The sequence below is a fragment of the Vitis vinifera genome, chromosome 16, assembly GCF_030704535.1.
Source record: "Vitis vinifera cultivar Pinot Noir 40024 chromosome 16, ASM3070453v1".
Taxonomy (NCBI): Eukaryota; Viridiplantae; Streptophyta; class Magnoliopsida; order Vitales; family Vitaceae; genus Vitis; species Vitis vinifera.
Window position 1 is genome coordinate 18,516,808 of NC_081820.1, and position 21,928 is coordinate 18,538,735.

The 21,928-nt window shown below is 33.7% G+C and overlaps 2 protein-coding genes and 1 long non-coding RNA gene across 6 annotated transcripts; 2 read left to right on the forward strand and 1 right to left on the reverse strand.

Moving 5' to 3' along the window:
- Positions 1-4,545: 4,545 nt before the first annotated feature.
- Positions 4,546-7,784, forward strand: LOC104882105 (uncharacterized). Its single transcript, XR_009464438.1, has 3 exons — positions 4,546-5,326; positions 5,406-5,530; positions 6,567-7,784. It is a non-coding gene; the product is annotated as an uncharacterized LOC104882105 (long non-coding RNA).
- Positions 7,785-8,225: 441 nt separating this feature from the next.
- Positions 8,226-11,170, reverse strand: LOC100241305 (rust resistance kinase Lr10). Of its 2 annotated transcripts, XM_019225821.2 has the most exons (4): positions 10,356-10,980; positions 9,911-9,937; positions 9,648-9,673; positions 8,226-9,526 (listed from the first exon to the last, which is right to left on the reverse strand). In XM_019225821.2, the coding sequence occupies exons 1-4, from the start codon at positions 10,376-10,378 to the stop codon at positions 8,412-8,414; spliced, it is 1,191 nt and encodes a 396-aa protein (XP_019081366.1). In that variant the 5' UTR covers positions 10,379-10,980; the 3' UTR covers positions 8,226-8,411. The 2 variants fall into 2 exon arrangements, with proteins under 2 accessions (XP_019081366.1, XP_019081365.1); XM_019225820.2 differs by lacking the exon at positions 9,648-9,673 and having other exon boundaries at positions 10,356-11,170.
- Positions 11,171-14,418: 3,248 nt separating this feature from the next.
- LOC100263570 (rust resistance kinase Lr10) lies at positions 14,419-18,133 on the forward strand. 3 transcript variants are annotated; one of them, XM_019226154.2, is made up of 6 exons: positions 14,470-14,966; positions 15,190-15,263; positions 15,569-15,950; positions 16,483-16,515; positions 16,625-16,642; positions 16,959-18,133. In XM_019226154.2, exons 3-6 carry the CDS (start codon positions 15,575-15,577, stop codon positions 18,017-18,019), a joined length of 1,488 nt encoding a protein of 495 aa, XP_019081699.1. In that variant the 5' UTR covers positions 14,470-14,966; positions 15,190-15,263; positions 15,569-15,574; the 3' UTR covers positions 18,020-18,133. The 3 variants fall into 3 exon arrangements, with proteins under 3 accessions (XP_019081698.1, XP_019081699.1, XP_019081700.1); XM_019226153.2 differs by having other exon boundaries at positions 14,419-14,966; positions 15,190-15,950; XM_019226155.2 differs by having other exon boundaries at positions 14,504-15,263.
- The last annotated feature ends 3,795 nt before the right edge of the window (positions 18,134-21,928 follow it).

Sequence of the window (21,928 nt, forward strand, 5' to 3'; positions counted from 1 at the left end):
AATATTATTGATCCTTTTGTTGCATCTGCCTTGCCTTTGTTTGTCCCTACCACAATGGACAAGGCCTTATGGCGACAAGCTCCAAGACCTTCACAAGACACAATACTGAGGGGGTATAGAGTTCAATGTATATCATGGGCCAGTGCAATAATGTAACCAAGCTATCTCCTCTTATCTACCCTATCTTGTCCTGGACCTACTCCTTGGAACTTGGAAGTTCAAGAAAACTATTAAAAAACAAAATTAAATGAATGTCACCAAGATGACAAAAATCATTCAAACTCTATATCTGATGAGAAGTAGACGGAAACCAAACAAAATCATTCAATTTCTGCATCAAACACCCTCTGAAAATAATAAGAATGCTACATATTTCTGCCCCCAAAGGGCCAGAACTGAGATCTAGATCCGATCAAGTTGTTTCCCTCACAAAAACATCAATAACAAGCAAACCCCATATATAAAATTTGATACATGTCTACTGGTCTCTCTTCAATTATCACAGGCCCCATTTGTCTGATCCTGCTGATCAGGCGAAGAAGCAGTGGCAGAAATAATAAAGCTTGCGGTAACGGTTGTGCCAGCATGATCAATTTATGGATTTTTCTAATGTTGTTGTGATTCCATTTTCCTTCCTGCTGGGTGTGATTGGGCACCAAGAAAATGATAAGAAAATGAAGGGAGAAGATGATGGAGAGAAGGTGGGGAGAAATGGGAGTGTAATGGCAAGTTGGGGTCTAAAGATTCTGGCTGAATGGGCAATGCATCCTTACAAGGGAACATGTTTGCATGGGTCAATGCTAGAAATGTCATTAACTTACACAATCTACCATTACGATCTTGCTATACATTTTACATAATAATAAAAAAATAACAATTATTGTAAAATATTTTGGTGTGTACGTGTGCATGTGCACGTGTGTGAGCTGGATTCAACATGGGTCTATATGTACGCATTTTGTACTTGGCACATGGGGATCAATACACCGCGACGGAAGCAAGTTTAGGGTTAAATCCTCGGCAGGGATTAATAATAATAATAATAATAATAATAATAATCTAGAGATTCTTATAACTAAGAATTATTTTTTGGTAAATCTTGAACCATAACACGAATGTGTCACATGCAAAGGAGAGATTATGAATTATTTTTGCCTGGTTGTCTCCATGCAAGTGTTGGGCTTGCACTGCCTTGGTGACAAAGCTCAACATGAGCTTTAAGAGAATAAATATTAAAAGAAAACAGAAGGTTGAAATATATAATATTCTAAGTTGAGTGTTGTTTATTGCAGTAAATCTGAAGCTGAGCCGACCCTCTGAGAAACTAAGAGGCTTAGGAGAAAATGGCTTAAGAAAATTAATGCTTGAAAATCCAAAGGGGACTCGATGATTTTCCCTTTTATTGTTCCTCTTTGAAAGCACAAGTTAGAAAATGATCATCATATTAACGGACTAGTTAGTGTATTAGGGTTTGATTGGTAATTTTATTCTTTTTTTTTTTCTAATTTTTATAGATTAGAATACAACTTATTTCCTTGGGTTTTATCGGTCTTAAGACAACTTCGGACTTCATTACATCTGGATTTAGATTGTTTCAGAGTCATTAAATTCAAGGGTAAGTATGAATTAAATTAGTTAGTAAAACTTTTGGAACAACTAATATAAGAAATTTGATGGAAATTATTAAGACAAATATGGAAAATTGCAAACTTGAAAATCTGAATAAGGTTGAACATTCAAATGTCCCTAAGAGGCGTTCCTATGAGAGTTTTTATTTTCCTATTCTACTTCAAATTCTAAAAACTTGCTCTTGGAAAGTTTAAAATTGGGAAACTCCCCTTTATGATTTTTAGGGTTTTTTTTTTTCCGATATGAAATAATTTATTTTATTAAAAATTGGAGGACTCTTGTACCCCACAAAGAACCTCTATTTCTCATATCTTTCAAAATTCTTCTTGAATATGTCTATCGGTGATAATAAAGGTTTGAATTTCACATTGAGTAAACTTTGATAAGAGTTTCTAATAATCCACTTGGAAGAGCAAAGAAGTATTGTATAAGAGAAGTAGAAAAAAAGTATCGAGGGTTGATGATATAAAATCATATGGGGTAGATACGTCTAATTAGTTGAAATTATATACCATTTTATCATATTTAGTAGATTAAAAGACTATTTGTGAATTTTTATACCAAGGGGTTTCTTGATAGGCTTTTTTATTTTTTTATGTTACCTTATGTTTGATTGTGCAATTGAATATTCTTTTATATAGGTATCTTCCACCTTTAATTATAATTGATATAACTAATAAAGAAAATTAAAAAGTCGAGATTAATTATTTGAACCATCTATACCTTTTACTTATCATCAATTAACTGCGTACCCATACTTATATAATCTTCATTTGATTCTATAGCAACCTTGAGTATTCAAGGCAATAAAAATCATAGGAAATTTTAAAACAAAATAATAATTACATAAACCCTTAATACTCTCAAATTAACGAGTTTATAAATCAATCAATATCACTCATGTCTCAACCAAACATCCAACATCCAACATCCAACATCCGGCTATATGTATGTATTTTGTACTTGGCACATGGGGATCAATACACCGTGACACAAGCTAGTTTAGGGTTAAATCCTCAACAGTGATTAATAATCTAGTGATTCTGATAATTTAGAATTATGTTTTGGTAGATCTTGAACCATAGCACGAATGTGCCACATGCAAAGTGTTGGGACGTCATTTGTTTGTTTGGCCCTGGGCAGCCGCATGGGCCGGATACCAGAGTGGCCTCCCCAGGATTCGAACCCAAGCCCAAGACTTAAGGACGATAAGGTTGCCCTCTTGGTACCATCAGCACAGATGGTACCAGGAGGGCAACCTTATCGTCCTTAAGTCTTGGACTTGGGTTCGAATCCTGGGGAAGTCACCCCCAAGGGCCAAATTAACAAATGGCCCCATAAGACTTTGCGCTGTCCGGCCCAACCCGGACACCAGAGCAAAAAGGCCGACGTTTTTGTTGGGACGTCATTTGTTTGTTTGGCCCTGGTCAGCCGCATGGGCCGGATACCAGAGTGGCCTCCCCAGGATTCGAACCCAAGTCCAAGACTTAAGGACGATAAGGTTGCCCTCCTGGTACCATCTGTGCTCAACACAAAGGACAGATTAAGAATTCCGAAAGGACATTGACACATTTTTTTTTTATTGCTTGGTTGTCTCTATGCAATTGTTGATCAACTTGCACTGCCTTGATGACGAAGCTCTACACATGAGGATAAACATTGAAAGAAAACAGAAGGTTGAAATGATTTATGGTGTCTTTTATTACAGCAAATCTAAAACTTGGCCAACCTCTGAGAAACTAAAGAGGCTTGGAAGATATGGCTTCTTAAGAAATTAATTTATGCCTGAAAATCCAAAGGGAACTTAATGGTTTTTCCTTTTATTGTTCCTTTTTCAAAGCACAAGCTAGAACATAGAAAATGATTATCACCTGAATGGTACCTCCCTCCATCTTCCTCAATTACATTAATTTTCACTGCACTCATTTGTGGATCACTTCCCAAGGCCTTGGGAAGCCATGCAATGTTAAAGAACCTTTTTTCCATGACCAACATAGAATATCATAATTTTCTCTTACATGCAAACATAACGGTTTTGTCGTGTCCTATGATATTGTGAGACTAGATATACGCACACCTTTTAGGAAATTAGATAGAATTCCATACCAAAATTATGGATCACTCTCATTTCATTCTTTAAATATTGTCCTATGATATAGTTCCTTTTTGTATGAATATCGTCCATTTTGAATCCAATGAATTCTCATGACTTTAATATACATTTATTTGATTAAGAGGATATGAGAGGGTGAAAGTTGTTATAAAATACTATCAAAGTCAATGAATTCTAAACCCAATGAATTCTCATTGACCTTAGTATGAGATTTTTTTTGACTTTATAATTTTGTGAAACATGATGAGGTTATCCTATCTGGATAGGATGTGGGGAGGGGGTGATTATGATATCCGACATTGATTAAAAAAATAATTAATTCTTGATATTATATATAAAATGAACTTCTCTTGACTAAGTAGATGCATTTGAAAATCGTGAAGGGACTCAAAACGAGAGAGAGGGCCTTTACACAAACTCATTCTAAATATGTAAAAACTTAATTATTAGATTTTTTAACGAGTTTAATAATTTTTAAAAATAATTTAAAATGCAAAAATCAAGTCTATTAATACCAAAATTTTCCAAACCAAACTTATTTTAATTCTAACTTAAGTTTAGTAATTTTGAACTAGTTTTGGTATGAAGAATTATGGTACTAATTGACTCAATTTTGATATCTAAGTTGTTTTAAAAATGGCTAAACTTGTTAACTAATTTTAATTGATTGTAAATTATTTTAAAAATTACTAAACTTGGCAATTAATCTAATTGTTAGCTCTTTCCTTGATTTGGAATCCAGTATATCTAGTGAAAATTTCAAAAAAGTTACGCAAATTCATTAATAGAGTTACAAGAAGTGTTCAATGACTAGAATGATACATGTCTCAGTATGGAGTAGTACAGGCATGAACAAAAGAATAGTATAGATTTATTTCAACTGAATTAGGGAAGAACAACATGACAAATAATGGATGTTTATACTTTATAATCTGTTGGAGGAGGGCTTTGTGCCAAATGCCAGTTTTATACCCTTCTGATAGATCACTTCTTAAAGGAGGGGGAGAGCTTGAATTTGCTTATAGATTTGTTGATTTGATGGAAAGAAAACAGATTGAATGTGATATGATAATGTATATTGCATTGGTCACCCCTGAGAGGAAGCTGGTGTTCTGTGAATTGTGGGTCTGAAAGGGCAAGACCCCAGGGAAAACAATAATTCATTGTAATTCTCACAAACTACTTCATGGGTCATAAGGGTCACATTTAATGCATAATGGGTGTTTTTCTCAAGTCTGGTCTCTTGTGAAAACAACTGAAATGTCTTTAGAGCATTCTTGCCTTCAAAGTATTTGAAGAAATGTTTGCCAATGATTTTGTACTTAAGTGCTTTGCTTATATAGAGTAATTGCTTACTTTGCATCTTAAGTGGAGAGGATCGGATGTATGAAGCTCATATACTAATTGATGAGGTGCTTGGGATATGAGAATATCAAGATGAAATGGCAAAGACTGTTATGGTGGAAGCATGGGCTGGGAAAAAATTGCTGGATCGAGAAAATTATCATTGCTGGGTAGTTGCATAACATTATCGTATATAGTGCAGTACATCTGGAGCTTGGCAGTAAGGGACTTTTCTTATGGGTAACTCCATATTCCTTGAATAACATAGTCTGTTTTTCCTGTTGTGCTTCTGTATTAATATGGTTGTTTCTAGATGCAGCCATGATCATTGGGTGTTGAAAATTAGCCACGTGGACTATTTATGTCAGTAAATTTCCCAGGGAAGATTGAAGTTTAGACACTCTTTTCTGGATGATGACCAAGGGGTTCTTCAGTGTGCAGCAGGTAACCATCAGTTAGTTTTTGACCTTAATGTGAAAGGATCTTTTTTGTTCGCTTATAAACTGATGGGAAATGGTACTTGAACTCCTATTTTGGTATTTTCGTATTAGAAGCATAAGGTGCAAAGGATGTAATTGATATTGGACACAGAAAAGGAACTCAGTACTATTAGATGCATGTTCATGCAGCCATCTGTTACTTTTGAGTATATCACATGGATGCATGGAACATAAGTAGAAAGGAGAACAAAAGACCTCAATTATGCAGTTCTGTTTGTTTTCTTTGTTCTAGATTTAGAAATATATAGGAATTTTTAGAAGATACCTGAAAATTATTATTGACACATCAGAGAAGTGCTTGGAAGGATCTAACTCTTCAAAGGTTTTCAAAACTTCAAGGTAGTGTAAGGAGAAAATTATGAATAACCCAAAAGAAAAAATGGACCTAAGGGAAAAAGTGATGCATTCAGTATGGAAGATATCTTGTGAACTTTTAACTCCATTTTTATTTTCATCTCTGGAATCATTATGTTACCTGAATAAGCTGAAAATTATATTGTTATTTGTGAAGAATTTGAAAATCAATTAATTGCATTGTAAAGATTGAATCTCCATTTTCAATGCTTTTGGAAACTTTAATGTCGATAGATGATGGAACTTGAGTTTGCGCATTTCTTGGGTATGTCACCAGCATAATTTACACAGTACCCATGACCAAGCGGGGTTGTTAGAGAAAACTAATGGAATGAATAGGAGCTAAAATCTTGTTACTCTTATTCGGATTAGTTGGGAAACATTTCTGATGTTCATCAGTTGAATTCTGGTATGTACAAAAGAATTCTTCCATTAAACTGAGACTGTACATTTCATAGACTTCAGTCTTATATAAATTTTATTAATATTTTGTTATCGAATTTTAGTTCATGTGCCTGAGCATATGAAGCTTAACCCTCAATCAGGAGTCTTGTAGTCATTCACCGCTATCATAAGCTTATTTGTTGTTACTTTTATAAGTTCTAACTCATGTTAGTTAATTACAGTCTTTTTTCAAATAATGAGAGGATCATAAAGAGAAGTGAAAGCAAAAAAGCGCCTTTTTTCCCCTTGTATTCTGAGGATAAACATTCACAAATAGATGGATCGATACACGCAAATGGGAGATGCTGTCAAGAATGAAACAAGAAGATGATGATAGTTGCAATGTGGTGTATAGAGCTGAAGACCGAGGACCATCCTTCAATATCAAAGGCTTCAAGATGATCAAAGGGGATGTTAAATGCTTGAAAATCCCAACCAGGCCTTCTTTATGTTCTCTGGAAACATCATTGAAGATCATAAGAAGAATTCCAATGGGGATAATGATTTCATCACATGATGCCATGGACACAATAATCTTAGAAAGAAGGTAATGTTACTCTATATCTATGTTCATGCTCTGTAATAGTATATTTGTATGTATATATATATAATGCACATACATCAGTCTAATGTGCTGTCTTGATGCACTTGCTTGACATCCTAGAAATAAGAATCTATAGATATAACAATAAAGCATTAATCCAGGTGTTTGAATTACCTTCTCCTTTGCTCTTGAAAATTTGGAATAAGTCTTTCCATTTCCCTTCAGACTAGTTCCATTTCTTTGCAGATTCTAGAGATATAATTATTTGGTTTGCAGGGAATTGAGTAGTCTAGTTTGTTATGTCTCTATTGCTAGCAAGGCTGGCTGTTCCAATATTAATGATGCCCCTAAATAACAGCCTCAATGCACAGAGTGATCCAAAAACTTTGAGGGTGAATGAAAACAGAGATTCAAAAGCCACATTTGGGTTGAGGGTAACAGAGAAAGTTAAAGGCTGCATTCTAATCTCGAGAGAGGGATGGCTGCATTTTAATCTTGAGAGAGGGATCAGAGGAAAGCAGATGCAACATTTTGGCACAAAGAGGAAAAGTTTTGTAATCCTGAGAGAAGGAATGGAGAAACATAAATGTTGTGTTTTTTGTGAGAACTTTCTCAGTTTTGGTTTTATCATTTTGCATCCTTGATATTGTTGTTTTCTCTGTTCACATTTCTGTTTGTTAGTATGACATCTTTCAGCTTGTGTTAGTTTTGTTGTTTCTAGTAAGGTTAATTTTTTCTCCTGTCCCTGGAAAAAGAAAAAACCTACTTTGATTTTTCTTTTTCTTTTTCAGATTTTTATTATCAGTTACATTGTTTTGTTTCCATTTGTGCCCAGTCAAAATGACAGTATGCTAGGTTCCCCCCCCCCCTTTTTTTTTTTTATAAATCTTCTTAGGTCTCTTTGTTTCTTGTGTTGATGCCATTTTTTTGCATATCTTTTCTTCTGTTCCAATTAACATAGCAATCGTTTTATATTTCTTTATTTCTTCCCCTCAGTGGAAAAAAATATCTTCATTTCTGCCCTTGCTTCATGGCTTCAAAGATTCTTCTCCATTCACCACTACCACAACCTTTGATTTCCACATTTTTCATTCTCTGCTGATTAGAAAATGGCATTGTTTATTTTCACTGTTTCTAGGTTTTGCTTTGTAAATGCAATTGTTTTGGTTTTGTCCTGCTAAAGCTACCTTTTGGCATATGCAACATTGAAGAACAGATGAAGAAAATGAGGAAACGAAGGGAAACTGAGTTTTCCAGGAATTAAAACTACACAACTCCAAATTTGAAGCAGTTAAAATGACCAAAGTGGTGAGTTTTAAGCAATCTTTCTGAGTTTCAACTGCTATTGAGCCCCAAAAAGTATCCAGTTATACAAGCATTGTTCTGTTGGCAGTAGTAATGAGAGTTTATTTTCATAAATGATTACCACTTGATTTCCACCTAAGTTACATTTTCATATGACAGGCATTACCAACTTTATTTTTCACTCTAATTCTGAGATGACTGCTAGCTCTTGTTGAAGAGGTCTTTCAAGCCTGCGCCCATTTGTTCTTGTTGGACCCATGGAGATGAAAGGATTAGATGGCATGGTTAGATTGTCTCCCTCTCCTTCCAACATCTGAACCACAACTTTCATGGAAGGACGATCCTTTGGGTACCACTGAATGCACCAAAGCCCCACTATAGTTAGTTGCTTTGCCATTTTAGCATCTCCTTCTTTCTCAATTCGGATATGCAATTCTTCTCCTTGATCCAAATGATTATAGACCCATTCTGGGAAGTATACTTGGCTGGTGTTTTCCACAGTAACATCAATGTTCCTCCTCCCTCCTACCATTTCAAGTAACAACATTCCAAAACTATAAACATCTGACTTATGGGAGACATTCCCAAAATTTCTAGATAATACTTCGGGTGCAATATAGCCCATTGTTCCTCTAGCTGCAGACATAGAAACCACACTTTTTTCCTTGGAGCACAATTTGGCCAAACCAAAATCGGAGATCTTTGGATTCAAATTCTGATCTAGCAAAATATTATGAGGTTTTATGTCAAAATGGAGGATTCTTTGGGCACACCCTTGGTGAAGGTACTCAATTCCCTTGGCTATGCCTAGAGCAATATCTCGAAGCTTCTCCCAACCAAGTGACTGGTTCTTCATAGCAGCTGAGAATATGAACTTCTCCAGTGATTCATTTGGTAAGAACTCATAAATGAGGGCTCGCCTCAATCCATCAGCACAGAAGCCTACCAAGCGAACCACATTGACGTGGTGGATTCTACCCATTGTTCCCACTTCATTAATAAACTCTTCCCCATTGCCTGTAGAATTGTTTAGGATCTTAACTGCAACAAGAATTTCATTGGAAAGCTTTCCTTTGTATACGGTTCCATAACCTCCTTGGCCCAACTTGTCCTTAAATTGATTTGTAATTTTCTTAATATCAGCATAAGAGTATCTAGAGGGCTTTAGAGCTCTATAGTCCTCCAAAAACTTCTCAATCTTTAATTGATTCTCCTTTTCTATTTTATCCGAGCTATAGACCCAGTATAATGCAATGACCACTAGCACAAGAAGAAAGAAACCAAGAATTGCACCTGCACATAGAGAAACCAATTTGAGAATCCTTGTCTCCTTATTCTTAAAAATGAAGAAGAAATCAAGTTGAGAACCATTGTCCCCATATTCTTTAAAATGAAGGAGCATAGAAAATTTCACCTGCAACGCTAGTTTTCTTGATGTTCCTGTAAAAGGTAATAAACTTATTAGCTTGGTATGTTTAATAAAATTATTAACTTGGTATGTTTAGGACATTATCAAATCACAATATGTTTCTGATATGGGTTCAAATTCAATTGTTTTTATATCTTCTAAAATTTCCACTCTTGCTTGCTCTTCTTATCCCTTCTTTTGGCCTTCCAGGTTCATTTTCATAAAAGAATCCCATATTCTTTAAAATGAAGGAGCATAGAAAATTTCACCTGCAACCGCTAGTTTTCTTGATGTTCCTGTAAAAGGTAATAAACTTATTAGCTTGGTATGTTTAATAAAATTATTAACTTGGTATGTTTAGGACATTATCAAATCACAATATGTTTCTGATATGGGTTCAAATTCAATTGTTTTTATATCTTCTAAAATTTCCACTCTTGCTTGCTCTTCTTATCCCTTCTTTTGGCCTTCCAGGTTCATTTTCATAAAAGAATCAAATAAGCTCATATCCTTTTGAAACGTTTGCCCCTTCTCAAATGAACTAGTTTTTGTTTTTAGATTAGATATTTATCGACATCAGCATCCACACTTCAGAAATGAAGCTAAGACATTGTATAGGATATGAGCCCCCTTTCATTTGAGTTGATATATGTTTTTAGGAATGTAAATATATACAAAAAAAGAAAAAGGCAGGATGTGGAATGAATGTAGTACCTTTTGGTGCTTTGTCGAAACATATGATTTCAGGTTCCTTGCTATTACTCTTCAAACTGCATTTTTTACTTTCTGCACTGCAGTTTCCACATATCCGTTTGGACCAATCCAAGGAAAAAATATTTTCCTGATCAAACATACTGTGTGGGAGTGAAAAGTTTTTGATCTTGCGGCAATAGAATAGGTTCAAGCTGCTGAGTGGGGAGGAAGGAACAACATAAATTGGGTAACCAGGAACGCTAAGACAAGGGATGGAGTACTGATAATATGGATGTGTTCTAGTTGATGAACAATTGAACAAGCTGTAGTGTTCTTGATTTTCTTCTTTGAACTGAAAGGGAGAGGCAGATATATTGAGGCTTAAAAGCTCTTTCAGATGGCAATGATCTGGGTCATGGACATGAATTTCCATAGAACTGTAATTTATTTCCTTCACCAAGAACTTGACTGAATATGAGAGGTTTAGCATCGTCTGATTCTTCTTTGTGCAGGATAGCTCAAACCCGGGGGAGCCACAGTGGTCTGGCTGGTGGCCATTGAGCCAGAATGGGTACCGGATGGCTGGACCATTGTGACTGCAGCTAGATTCCTTGCATTCATTGATCTCTGCAATGACTTTAGCAAACAAGAAGAAAAATAAATGGAGGACTATTTTTGAGGAGCCCCTCATCTCTAGAATTTGGAATACAGCCTGCAACCCCTATGCTGTCTAGATCTTATGGTTTTGCCTGTGTACCTTAACCTTTTTTTTTAACTATTCCACAGAAATACTACCACCCAGGTCTCCTTAAGTCAAGATATAATTTTATTCTACACAGAAACAGACTGGTCTAGTGATTCTTCATTTTGGAGATTATTTTTTTATTTCCTATCCTTAGATGATACCATAGGCTAGTGGCTAATCAATGACCTGCTTATCATGTGATTGCATTTTAAGTGACTTAGTGGGCTAAGGAGTTTTAGCCACCCCATATTATACATCCATCATCAGTATTTGCTCTTAATGTACATTTGTTAAGTAAGGAAGGAAATAGATTATAAGAGAGAAGGAAATAGATTTTTTGGGCCTGTTTTCTTTTATTTTTTTTACAAAATAAATAAATAAAATTATCCATCTTTGATTTCAAGGATTGTGAAATAGATTGTGAGCCCTAATCAAGGGGCTTTTTATTCTATTATAAAAAATAATTCTAAAATTATCACATTTTTAATTTCAAATATAACTCTTTTTTTGGAAAAACGAGTTTAGCGTAAAACTAAACTCATGTTTTTAAAAGGCAAATTCGTAAAATATGAATTCGTTTTTTCCAAAGACAAATTTAATACAAAAATTAAACTCGTTTATTTAAAAAATGAGTTCAATAAAAAAAGTAAATTCGTCTTTTAAAAAGATAAGTTTAATGTAAAAATATAACAAATTGTGAAAAATATTATATTTTTATATTTATTTGTTTAAATAACTATTTTTTAAATAATACTTAAAAAGAAAAAAAAAATCCCCAAATTAAGTGGTTGTAGTGTCAAAAAGGTGGCAAACAACATGGAAAAAAAAAGGGGTTTGAATGACCACAAAATATGATGATAAGAGTCTATACCAAATTCGATATTCCTTGAAATATCCATTGTGTTCTCCCTCCCTCAATTCATCCTCATTCTGAATGATGTCTACTTCATCTTCTATGTGCACACCCCTGATGTAATCCTCCCAACCCACCATGTCCATAAACCAAAATCTCTCACCATAGCCATTGATTTTCTCTTGTTTTTATCCAACCTCTTTCCTTGGATTCCTTTCTTCTATCTCTTCCATATAATCCTTTTTGGAAGAATGTGTACGTTTTCGTAGTTTAATTACCCAAATGGTTTGCCTTTCGGTATTTGATGCCAAAACAAAAAATAATAATAGTAATAAATCCAAATAATAGTAATTATTATTATTATTATTATTATTATTATTATTATTATTATTATAGAAAGTAATGCGTGGATCGTGAGCCCTAATCAAGGGGCTTTTTATTATATTATAAAAAATAATTCTAAAATTATCACATTTTTTAATTTCAAGTATAACTCGTTTTTTGAAAAAATTAGTTTAACGTAAAAGTAAACTCATGTCTTTAAAAGGCAAATTCATAAAAAATGAATTCGATTTTTTAAAAGACAAATTTAATACAAAAATTGAACTCGTTTATTTAAAAGATGAGTTCAATAGAAAAAGTAAAATCGTCTTTTAAAAATATAAGTTTAATGTAAAAATATAACAAATTGTGAAAAATATTATATTTTTATATTTATTTGTTTAAATAACTATTTTTTAAATAATACTTAAAAAGAAAAAAAAATCCCCAAATTAAGTGGTTGTAGTGTCAAAAAGGTGGCAAAGAACATGGAAAAGAAAAGGGGTTTGAATGACCACAAAAAATGATGATAAGAGTCTATACCAAATTGGATACTGCTTGAAATATCCATTGTGTTCGCCCTCCCTCAATTCATCCCCATTCTGAATGATGCCTACTTCATCTTCTATGTGCACACCCCTAATGTAATCCTCCCAACCCACCATGTCCATAAACCAAAATCTCTCACCATAGCCTTTGATTTTCTCTTGTTTTTATCCAACCTCTTTCCTTAGATTCCTTTCTTCTATCTCTTCTATATAATCCTTTTTGGAAGAATGTGTACATTTTTGTAGTTTAATCACCCAAATGGTCTGTTTCGGTATTTGATGCCAAAACAAAAAATAATAATAGTAATAAATCCAAACAATAGTAATTATTATTATTATTATTATTATTATTATTATAGAAAGTAATGCATGGATCGTGAGCCCTAATCAAGGGGCTTTTTATTGTATTATAAAAAATAATTCTAAAATTACCACATTTTTTAATTTCAAGTATAACTCTTAAGATGGAAAAATTAGTTTAGCGTAAAAGTAAACTCATGTCTTTAAAAGGCAAATTCGTAAAAAATGAATTCGATTTTTTAAAAGACAAATTTAATACAAAAAATGAACTCGTGTATTTAAAAGATAAGTTCAATAGAAAAAGTAAATTCGTCTTTTAAAAAGATAAGTTTAATGTAAAAATATAACAAATTGTGAAAAATATTAAATTTTTATATTTATTTGTTTTAAATAACTATTTTTTAAATAATACTTAAAAAGAAAAAAAAATCCCCAAATTAAGTGGTTGTAGTGTCAAAAAGGTGGCAAAGAACATGGAAAAGAAAAAGGGTTTGAATGACAACAAAATATGATGATAAGAGTCTATACCAAATTGGATATTCCTTGAAATATCCATTGTGTTCACCCTCCCTCGATTCATCCCCATTCTAAATGATGCCTACTTCATCTTCTATGTGCACACCCCTGATGTAATCCTCCCAACCCACCATGTCCATAAACCAAAATCTCTCACCATAACCTTTGATTTTCTCTTGTTTTTATCCAACCTCTTTCCTTAGATTCCTTTCTTCTATCTCTTCTATATAATCCTTTTTGGAAGAATGTGTACGTTTTCGTAGTTTAATCACCCAAATGGTTTGCCTTTCGGTATTTGATGCCAAAACAAAAAATAATAATAGTAATAAATCCAAATAATAGTAATTATTATTATTATAGAAAGTAATGCATGGATTGTGAGCCCTAATCAAGGGGCTTTTTATTGTATTATAAAAAATAATTCTAAAATTACCACATTTTTTAATTTCAAGTATAACTCGTTTTTTGAAAAAATTAGTTTAACGTAAAAGTAAACTCATGTCTTTAAAAGGCAAATTCGTAAAAAAATGAATTCGATTTTTTAAAAGACAAATTTAATACAAAAATTGAACTCATTTATTTAGAAGATTAGTTCAATAGAAAAAGTAAATTCGTTTTTTAAAAAGATAAGTTTAATGTAAAAATATAACAAATTGTGAAAAATATTATATTTTTATATTTATTTGTTTAAATAACTATTTTTTAAATAATATTTAAAAAGAAAAAAAAAATCCCCAAATTAAGTGGTTGTAGTGTCAAAAAGGTGGCAAAGAACATGGAAAAGAAAAGGGGTTTGAATGACCACAAAATATGAAGATAAGAGTCTATACCAAATTGGATATTCTCTGAAATATACATTGTATTCACCCTCCCTCAATTAATCCTCATTTTGAATGATGTCTACTTCATCTTCTATGTTCACACCCTTGATGTAATCCTCCCAACCCACCATGTCCATAAACCAAAATCTCTCACCATAGCCTTTGATTTTCTCTTGTTTTTATCCAACCTCTTTCCTTAGATTCCTTTCTTCTATCTCTTCTATATATAATCCTTTTTGGAAGAATGTGTACGCTTTCGTAGTTTAATCACCCAAATGGTTTGCCTTTCGGTATTTGACGCCAAAACAAAAAATAATGGCCACCAAAGTTGAAAATCAAGCTTTGTGGGGCACTCCAGCCCTCCCCAGATCTCCAGATCCTGAAAGTTAATGCTTCTCGTCACATTCTCAAATTTGCAAGGAAATTATGTCTTCCAAGCTGATTTGGCAATCTTCTTCAGTCATGGGGCCCTCCTCCAAAGATAAAACTACAAGAAAATAGTTTATTTGCAGGAAGAGGATTGCAGAGGTAATGTGCCAATCTTTCAAAATTTTAATCACTGCTTGAAGGCTATAAATTATGTCATCTTAATTGCCGTGAATGTTGGACAGATGCAGCATGATCAAATTGTGTACATTAGGGCTTTTGAATTACTTTGTTGAGATATTCTTGCTGCTTAATGTAAAGTTCAACATTATATACTTCTGATACTAAGATGCATTCTATCTAAGATCAGTTGTGATCATTGCAGAAGTGATTATTCTTACTTCTTAATCAAATAGAAGAGGGAAAAGAAAAGAAAGGAAGAGGGGAAATCCCATCTAGGTATGTCGATGAAGCTTTTATTTAACAATTTCACAGCCCTGGTTCTACTACTACTCTCTGCAACAAGTGAAGCTTGCCACTCTTCTTGTGGCAAATTGGGTAACATAACTTACCCTTTCCGACTGAAAGGTGATCAGCATAGCTGTGGGAAGGTCAACTATGAACTGGATTGTGAGAATAATCATACAATCTTGCACTTATACTCTGGAAAATACCATGTAGAAGAAATCAATTATGATACCTTCACAATGAGGGTTGTTGATGTTGGTCTACAGAAAGATAATTGTTCTTCTTTGCCTCTTCAGTCTTTGATGCATGGAAATTTTAGCCATGGGGATCCATATGAGCTGTCAGCTTTCAATTCAGCCGTAAATTTCCTGGAGTGTGCAGCTCCAGTGAAGTCTGCCCCCTACCTGGATACAGCACTTTGCAGTAAAAACAGTTCTTCCAACCTCTCTTTATCTTTATCGCAAACACATTCTTATGTTGTAGTTGGTGACATAAGAGCATCAGATGTGGAGGACTCTTGCAGTATTGGCATGGTGGTTTGGGTTTCTAATAGCCACCTGAAGATCAACAACAGTTCCTTTTCAGGCATCCACAATGGGCTGCTATATGGGACTGAGCTTTTATGGCCTCGTATTTGCTACCTTGATTATGTCCTTTGGAAAGTACAACTGCCGTGTGGTAAGACTTTACCTTTTTCTGTCCAGGAAACATTAAGACGATGATAAGATTAAACTGCTTTACCAGTAGATACTTGTTGTCTTTTGCAAAGTCAAAGATATTTATGCTTAAAAGATCCTCTATGAAAGTAGTGATCCTTATCTGCATTAATTCATCAGTTGATCCAGATTTGCCTTTTTTTCCTTTTTTGGTCTACTCCTTACAGTGGCATGGAAAACCTTTGTATTTGGATCAGCTTCTTTCAAAAATTTCATTATCAATTTTTTTACTGATTAAAAAGTGTTCAGTTAAATGCAATGCAATTATTAGGTTCCATCCGAGCTGCTTGTTATCCCTGCAAATCAACCCCAAATTATTAGGTTTTGGCCATTTTGGCAACTGAGATTGTGAAGTCGAGTCTCTAGTTCTCAGTTGCTGTACATTTGTAGGAGGTGTGTACAACATGGAGTCTTCTTTGCTTATGCTTACTCATATTTCAGCTTTATGGCTTGATTCTTTTATTATGCTGATGTTCCCTGTCTGTATAATGCAGCTTTGTTGGATCCATTTTATTTCTCTGCGAAATGTAAGAATTCTCTCTCCATCTCCAAGTGTTCCCTTCATTCATACATAAGCCTATTTACAAATTATTTCAGTATTGCATTTGATTCTATTTTCTTTGTTATTTTGAACAGATGGTGGCCCTTACTTTGGTAAGATACTTGATTTTCCCCTGTTTTAAGTCATGGAGAAACAAAGATCAACTTAAATAGATACGCCATGTGTTTGAAGGCATCCAATAAAATTTGAATATGGATGGCCTTTTAATTCCTAAATGCAAAACACATATGGTCAGAACGCCATCGACTTAACTGAACATGTGCTTTACAAGACATATTTTCTGTAACCCAATAAACAGAAAAGGAAAAGAAATGAAAGGATACCATACTAGAACTTGGAAAAAATGATAATAAAGATGGAGTGATTCTTCAAGTTTAATCGCTAATTTTCTGTAATTTTCATTTCCAGAGCTTAATATTGCACTGAGATGTTGTGGGATTCCATGTGTGTTTGTGTTCTTGATCTATAAATGGCGAAGAAGGAATTTGTGGATCTACAGTGACATTGAAGAGTTCATTCAAAGTCACAACAACCTAATGCCAATTAGGTACTCTTACTCAAACATTAAGAAGATGACAAAAAATTTCAAGGAAAAATTGGGTGAAGGAGGTTTTGGTTCAGTGTTTAAAGGAAAGCTTCAAAGTGGCCGTCTTGTAGCTGTAAAGATGGTCAATTCCAAAGCCAATGGACAGGATTTTATCAATGAAGTTGCTACAATTGGAAGGATCCATCATGTCAATGTGGTCCAACTAATTGGATTCTGTGCCAAGGGATCGAAGCGTGCTCTTGTATTTGACTTCATGCCCAATGGGTCTCTGGACAAGTACATATTCCCTCGAACAGAAGCAAATATCTCTTTGAACTTTGAGAAAATGTATGAGATTTCTCTAGGAGTGGCTCATGGGATTGAATACTTACACCGAGGTTGTGATATGCAAATCCTACATTTTGACATCAAGCCTCACAACATTCTGCTTGATAAGAATTTCAGTCCAAAGGTTTCAGACTTTGGCCTTGCAAAACTGTATCCAACAGATCATAGCATTGTGTCTGTAACTGCAGCAAGAGGGACAATGGGATATATGGCTCCAGAGTTGGTTTACAAAAACATTGGGGGAGTCTCATACAAAGCTGATGTTTATAGTTTTGGAATGTTGTTGATGGAAATGGCAGGCAGAAGGAAGAATTTGAATGTGTTTGCAGAGCATTCCAGCCAAATGTACTTTCCTTCTTGGGTGTACGACCAGTTCTCTGAAGGAAAGGACATAGAAATGGGAGATGCCACAGAGGAAGAGCAGAAACTTGCAAAGAAGATGATCATAGTGGCCTTATGGTGCATACAGCTGAAGCCGAGTGATCGACCTTCAATGAGCAAAGTGGTAGAGATGCTAGAGGGGAATGTAGAACTCCTGCAAATGCCTCCAAAGCCCTTCTTAACTCCACAAGAGGTGCCAGCTGAGGACCATTGAAATATTTGAACAAATCTTCCATTTCCCTTCAGGTAGTGTTATCCTATGTCTTGTTTCATTCTCTGTATCTCACTTGCCCTTGAAATATTTGAATCAATCTTCCATTTTCCTTCAGGTAAGTTCCAGTTCTTTGCAGATCTATAGAAATATATAGTTGTTGAGCTTGGAGAGATTTAAGTTGTCTAGTTTGTTATGCATTTGTTGCCAGCAGTGTCCCTAAGGCTATGTTTGGTTCCTGGAAAATACTAAAGAAAGAAAAAAAAATGCAAAGGAAAATGATTTTCTTTAGTTTGGATGACATGAAAAATATGATGGAAAAAAAATATAAAGGAAAATATTGTAATATTTTCCCTATTATTTTCCTTAAAAAATAGTGAGGAAAATAAGAGAAAAAAAGAAGGGAAAAGGGGGGGAAAATTTTATCGGGCTCTTGTTCACCGAGGCTTCACCTCTAACTTCCTCTTCATCTGTGGCTATGGCTTCTCATCGTCGTTAACCCTTTCAATGGCCACCACTATCACTTCAACCACCTTCCAGTGCTGAAAACCTACCCTTTTCAGGCCCCTGAGTTCCCATGGATGAAATGCGTTATTCAAATCAAGTTCCCATGGGTGAAATGAATTCTTCAAATCCAGTGAATCTATTCGGATCCATGTCTTTAAATCATGTATGAATTGAACTCCAATCCACCTCATCTTGTGAAAACTCGGAACCCAAGGTAACCGCTCTCTCTTGGGTTCTCTATTTGGGTTTCTATGTTGCTTTCGCCTTTCCTGTTTCTTAAATTTCGCCAGAATTTTTCTTGAACATATTACCTATCACATATCCTTGCATCACCCAAATTGGAGTTAGCCATATCACACATTTGGTATCATCTCTGTGCTTCCATTTGATTTCAGAAACAAGAATTGATTGAAAAAATGGGGATATTACATGTTTGAATAATTGCCTCTAAGAAATAGTGTATGCATATATGCATGACTTGGTTGGGGGGAATGGGTCTGCAGTTGTGTATTGCATATTTATATGTTGTTGCTGCCTTTGAGTGCTTGGTTATTATTTTGTATCATTGTTGGTGGCATCAATTTTCGGATGGTTTAACATTGGATTGTTAGAAGTATCAGTTTCTACTCTCCTGATTAGAAATGTTACCATAAAAACAAAATTAAGATGCTTGTTGCGTTACAAACCCAGTAGATTAAATAATAAAACGAATTGAAAATAATCAATAAATTTGGTAGTGGGCTAAGATGGGACCCTTCCATATATCTTCAAATGTGAAATTAATCACATGACACTAAATGAGAAACTTGACTAGAAGTTGCCATTCATCTGTATTATTGTTATTTTACTAAAATAAAGACAAGTTATTCTCTTGATTGTGAAAATTGTTTTTGCACTGCTGTTTTATTGTCCAAAGCTTTTGATAAATGCTTAGATATGTTGTATTCTGTCAATTTCAATTGCCTTTTATTGTCAAGCCTTTCTGGTATCTAGGGATAAACCTGTCCTGTCTTTTGGTTTGTGTGGGGCTTGAAGGTGGGATATGTTGTAATTGGGGTTGTGTTTTCAAATGCGATGAGGTGCAATTGCTCCTGAAGTTGTCACTATTGATTTGATGACACATCCCTAGTTCAACACAACAACTTCAAGTATCAGAATCATACAGAAATACCCAACATATGGATTGGAGCAATAACAGTAATTTCTATTATCAAAATGATCAAGATCGACCCCTTTACCTGATAGATTGATCTTGCCTCACCAAAGATAAAGTCAATGCTTCCTTGGATGTAACACTGGTTAAAGTAGTGTGTTCCAGACAAATCCATGAGGGTGTCCTATGCCCCTAAGGCCTGACATTGTAGAACATGGCTTTATCACCGTTTATACTCAGTGCCACTGCTTGCATTCTAGGCACTCTAGGCCTTGCATCCACTGCTTTCATTGATTTCTCTAATTATCTACTTTTTTGCGTCTACCGAACAGAGCACAGAGTTCAGTTTGATTGCCTCAGGTGCTTAAGGTGGTTTTGTATAAATAACATCATGGGGTTGTGGAGTGGCACTCTATATAGTTGCTAATTTCCAGGGTGTTAGATTAATAATATGACTTCTTGGGAATGTTTCTATTACTTAAAGAAACCTTTTGTTGATTTCGAGAATCTCCTTTGATTTTTGTAGCCGTTTTTGGTTGATGGTATAGAGATCACAATAAATAATTACAATTTTCTAGCCATTTTTCTGATCTATTGTTCTGTATCATGAAATTGAAAGTTTGGTAATAAAAACGTTTTTCCAATTTGTAGCACTGAAAACTTGAAGTTGTAGAAAAGGTAAATTCGTGGAAGTTTGTGACTGAAATGTGATGGTTTAAATTTTAGCCTGCGTGGGTTGCAATGGAAATTTCAGTGGCTAAATGTAATTAGTTTCTGCAACATGTTTTCAACACGCTAGGCATGAAAATTTGTTAATTTTTTTTTTCTCAATTTTATTAGTCCAAATAGTCTAACTATAGATGGAAAATGAATAATACAGATAGTGGTGTGTATCACTAAATACAGTTAGAGGAAGGGTTGAATGAGACTGATATCTTTCTACCAATCTACTCCAAGAGTTCAATTTTTGTTTCCTTGAAATTTTTTTAATTATTCAACAAATTGATAACCATCTAAAATAAATTATTGATTTTATTTTCCTTCTATTTTTCCTTTACCTTTTTTTGTGGTTAACCAAACAAAAGAAAATGTATTTTTTTTCCCTTGAATTTTCCATGGATAACGAAACAAGTGAAAAAATTTATATTCCTTTCCTTAGCTTTTTCTTTCATTCCATTTTTCCTCCTAATTTTCTTTCTCTCGCATTTTTCGAGAACCAAACATAGCCTAAATGATGGCTTTTCTTGCCTTGAGTGATCCTGATAACTCTTGAGCCTTTGGCAAAATGGAGAATTCAAAAGGCTTTGATGTCGTTTGGTGTTGTGATTTGAAAATAGTTTTAAACAAGAAGTGAAATAGGGAATAAGTAAAAAGTTGTTTTCACTTGTTTTGAAAAATAAAAGGAAAATGTTAAATTTTCAAATATGATTTTATTTTGAGTTACATATGTTTTTCTAAATTTTTTAAAATTTCTTTGAAAATTTTCATTAAATAAATAAATTTCAAATTAGACTACACTTGGTACATTAAATTTATTAATTTATAAAAATAATTTTAAACTCAAAAACCGATTTAATTAGTACTAGAAATCATGAAATTCAATAAAATTATAAAGTCATGAATCAAAATTCATTTTGAATGACTTAGAGCTTATTTGATCATGTGATTTAAAAACAATTTTTTGTTTTTAAAAACAGAAAATTGTTTTTAAATTTTTTTAACACTATCTGGTTGTTATTCTTTGATTTTTTTTTTAAAAAAGTAAAGTAAAATAAAAAATAATTTTTAGAGAATAAGTAAGAGTTGTTTTCACTCATTTCTAAAAGCAAAAGGAAAACATAGGCCTATTTGGTCATGTTTTCCTAAACTTATTTTTAAAAATTGTTTTTAAGTTAAAAATAAAAAATAAAAATAAGTTTTTAAAAACATGACCAAACGGGTCATTGGTTTCTTCTTTACATATAATCATATTGTTGTAAATTTTTTTTAGTAGGTAGATAAACTCCCAATCAAGTAAGACCAAATGCATTAGATTCATTAACAAGTTTGGTAATTTTTAAAAATAACTTGAAAATAAAATAAAATTCCAATTAATATAAGAAATTTATGAATAAAATTTGATATATAATAATTTTATTGTTTCTCTTGTACATGTAATCATATTTTCCAATTTGTTTGTTTGTTTTTTTTAAGAAACAAATAAACTTCAAATTAAGCAAAATGTAATGCATTGGATTCATTAAAAAGTCTTA

Coding starts and splice junctions, on each gene's coding strand:
- LOC100241305 (XM_019225820.2), bottom strand. CDS start 11,025: ATGAGGGGCTCCTCAAAAATAGTCCTCCATTTATTTTTCTTCTTGTTT. Junction 9,938..10,355: donor TTTCGACAAAGCACCAAAAG/GTACTACATTCA, acceptor TACCTTTTACAG/GAACATCAAGAAAACTAGCG. Junction 9,527..9,910: donor AAGAAAACTAGCGGTTGCAG/GTGAAATTTTCT, acceptor CTCTATGTGCAG/GTGCAATTCTTGGTTTCTTT.
- LOC100263570 (XM_019226153.2), top strand. CDS start 15,266: ATGTCGATGAAGCTTTTATTTAACAATTTCACAGCCCTGGTTCTACTA. Junction 15,951..16,482: donor GAAAGTACAACTGCCGTGTG/GTAAGACTTTAC, acceptor TGTATAATGCAG/CTTTGTTGGATCCATTTTAT.